This window comes from Silene latifolia, chromosome 7 (assembly GCF_048544455.1).
Source record: "Silene latifolia isolate original U9 population chromosome 7, ASM4854445v1, whole genome shotgun sequence".
In the NCBI taxonomy this organism is placed as follows: domain Eukaryota; kingdom Viridiplantae; phylum Streptophyta; class Magnoliopsida; order Caryophyllales; family Caryophyllaceae; genus Silene; species Silene latifolia.
Window position 1 is genome coordinate 122604933 of NC_133532.1, and position 2052 is coordinate 122606984.

General features: G+C 38.3%; 1 protein-coding gene across 1 annotated transcript; it reads right to left on the bottom strand.

Moving 5' to 3' along the window:
* LOC141592882 (nudix hydrolase 15, mitochondrial-like) lies at positions 1–1438 on the bottom strand. Its single transcript, XM_074413758.1, has 4 exons — positions 1123–1438; positions 832–974; positions 378–497; positions 1–285 (listed from the first exon to the last, which is right to left on the bottom strand). The coding sequence occupies exons 1-4, from the start codon at positions 1343–1345 to the stop codon at positions 55–57; spliced, it is 717 nt and encodes a 238-aa protein (XP_074269859.1). The 5' UTR covers positions 1346–1438; the 3' UTR covers positions 1–54.
* Positions 1439–2052: the final 614 nt, after the last annotated feature.

The window sequence follows — 2052 nt, forward strand, 5'->3', positions numbered from 1 at the left end:
AGGAAGCTAATATTAACAAAATAACTAACTAATATTTACTGACTAATACAATAGTTACAAATTACTACTGCTACTGTTACTGTTACTGCTAACTTTATTCCAGAATTTGGGTTCCCTCACTAAAAATGCATGTGGTTGTTGGAATACCATTGATGCAGTCTGTATCAAGATTCCGGCAGTTAACGCGAATATGACATATATCTTGTCTTCAAATTTGTAATCAAAGTAATGAAGCATGTACTTCTCTCCGATCCATTCTTTTTCGACTTCTCTTCTGTTTTCATCCTGTTTCAAACCAGGAAGTAAAGTATATGAGTCTATGAGAACCCCTATAGTTACCGAATAAAGGTGAGAAGGAGTTGAAGATGTGAATGGACCTTGAGAAACATATCTAATGGAGCATCGAATATGGCTTCGACTTCAGCAATATTCGGCGTGGGATGAAATGCAGCCTTGTTGTACAGCAAGCCAATGACTGGCACTACTACCATACCATTCTGTCCAGTATACAAAAACCATTTAATAACCAAGGATTTTTTACTTGCTGCAGCAATACTTTGTGACATCCAAAAGGGTGACAGACATAGTCGATAATCAAGTCCGTTGCTTGATTGATAAAACTCATACTTTGACGACACAGTACTTGGCATTCAGGCATCCACGTCCAAAGAAACTTTTATAAGACTAAAACTCCATATAGGTGATGCTAATACAACATGAATAATCATCTGAATCCCTAAATAATCCGATTTTTTTCTCTTTTGTCATTTGTTCAAGATTAGATGTCATAACGGTGGAAGGCGAAGGTGATAATGTTAACGCGGAAAATACCTTCATTGTGAAAGATTCAAGGGTACAAACAACATCAACAAGCAAAGGGTCCAGACCAATCTCCTCCTTGGCCTCCCTTAACGCAGTTGCGACTTCATCTACGTCACCATCTTCCATTTTCCCACCGGGAAGTGCTACATCACCTGCAGCAGCAGAAAAATAGCTCAGAAATCAGCATCTGTTCCCACATTATACACTGAGAAGTCGACCCCTCTGGTTTTTCGACAAATAATGTGTTTACTCTTTTATTTAGCCTAATCTGAAAATTAATACAGATTAAAAAGAAGGTACCAGGGTGAGTAGATAGCATAGAAGACCGCTGAGTTAGGATAACACGTAGATCACCGCCGTCTCCTTGGAAAATGCAGACCAGTACAGCAGCTCTTCTGGTTGTTTTGCACGTCGAGTTGATTATGTCGTCAGCATTTCCGACAGGAGATAAATTTACGAGTCTGAGACGTCGAGCGACTTCCGACAATGTTAATGTCCCGAAATGTGTATTATTAGTTAGCATTTCTGGCTGTCAATGACAGACAACTTTGGGATATTTTTCATATGTAATCAACTGGTATCATTGGCAAACCCACCTACCAGGCTGCCACCAACTAATTTTGAGGGCTGTAAAACGTCGTCGACGTTTTATAACAAATCGTCGACGCATTTCATAAAAAAGACGTCTCCTACCCTTACTCTTCCTCTCTCTACCCAATTCTCTCCCAAGTCAAAAAAAAAAAAAAAAAAAAAAAAAAAAAAAAACGACAATTCACTCGACATCAACAAACAACAACACGAAAAATCGACATCAACAAAACAACGATTCAATGTCAAATGCTAACAACGAATCTGAGGTACGTAATTACACAATCTATTTTCATTTCAATCGATTTAGTATGATAATTGAATTAGATTTTAAGTTGATATATTGAATTACATGTTAAGTTGTAGTCGTGTATATGGATGAATGTAACAAACAATTACAAGTTAAGTCGTCTTAGAACTAGGATGAATGTAACAAACACGCCCAAACCCAATATTTGTAGTCGTCAATTAGGACGTTGAAATTCAAAGTCCCTCATGGAGAGGGACGTGTATATTAAACGTCCATAATGGACAGGGACGTGAGAACTCAATGTCCCTCATGGACAGGGACGTGGATATTCAAAGTCCGTCATGGACAGGGACTTTGAAAATCAATGTCCACCATGGACAGACTTTGAAACT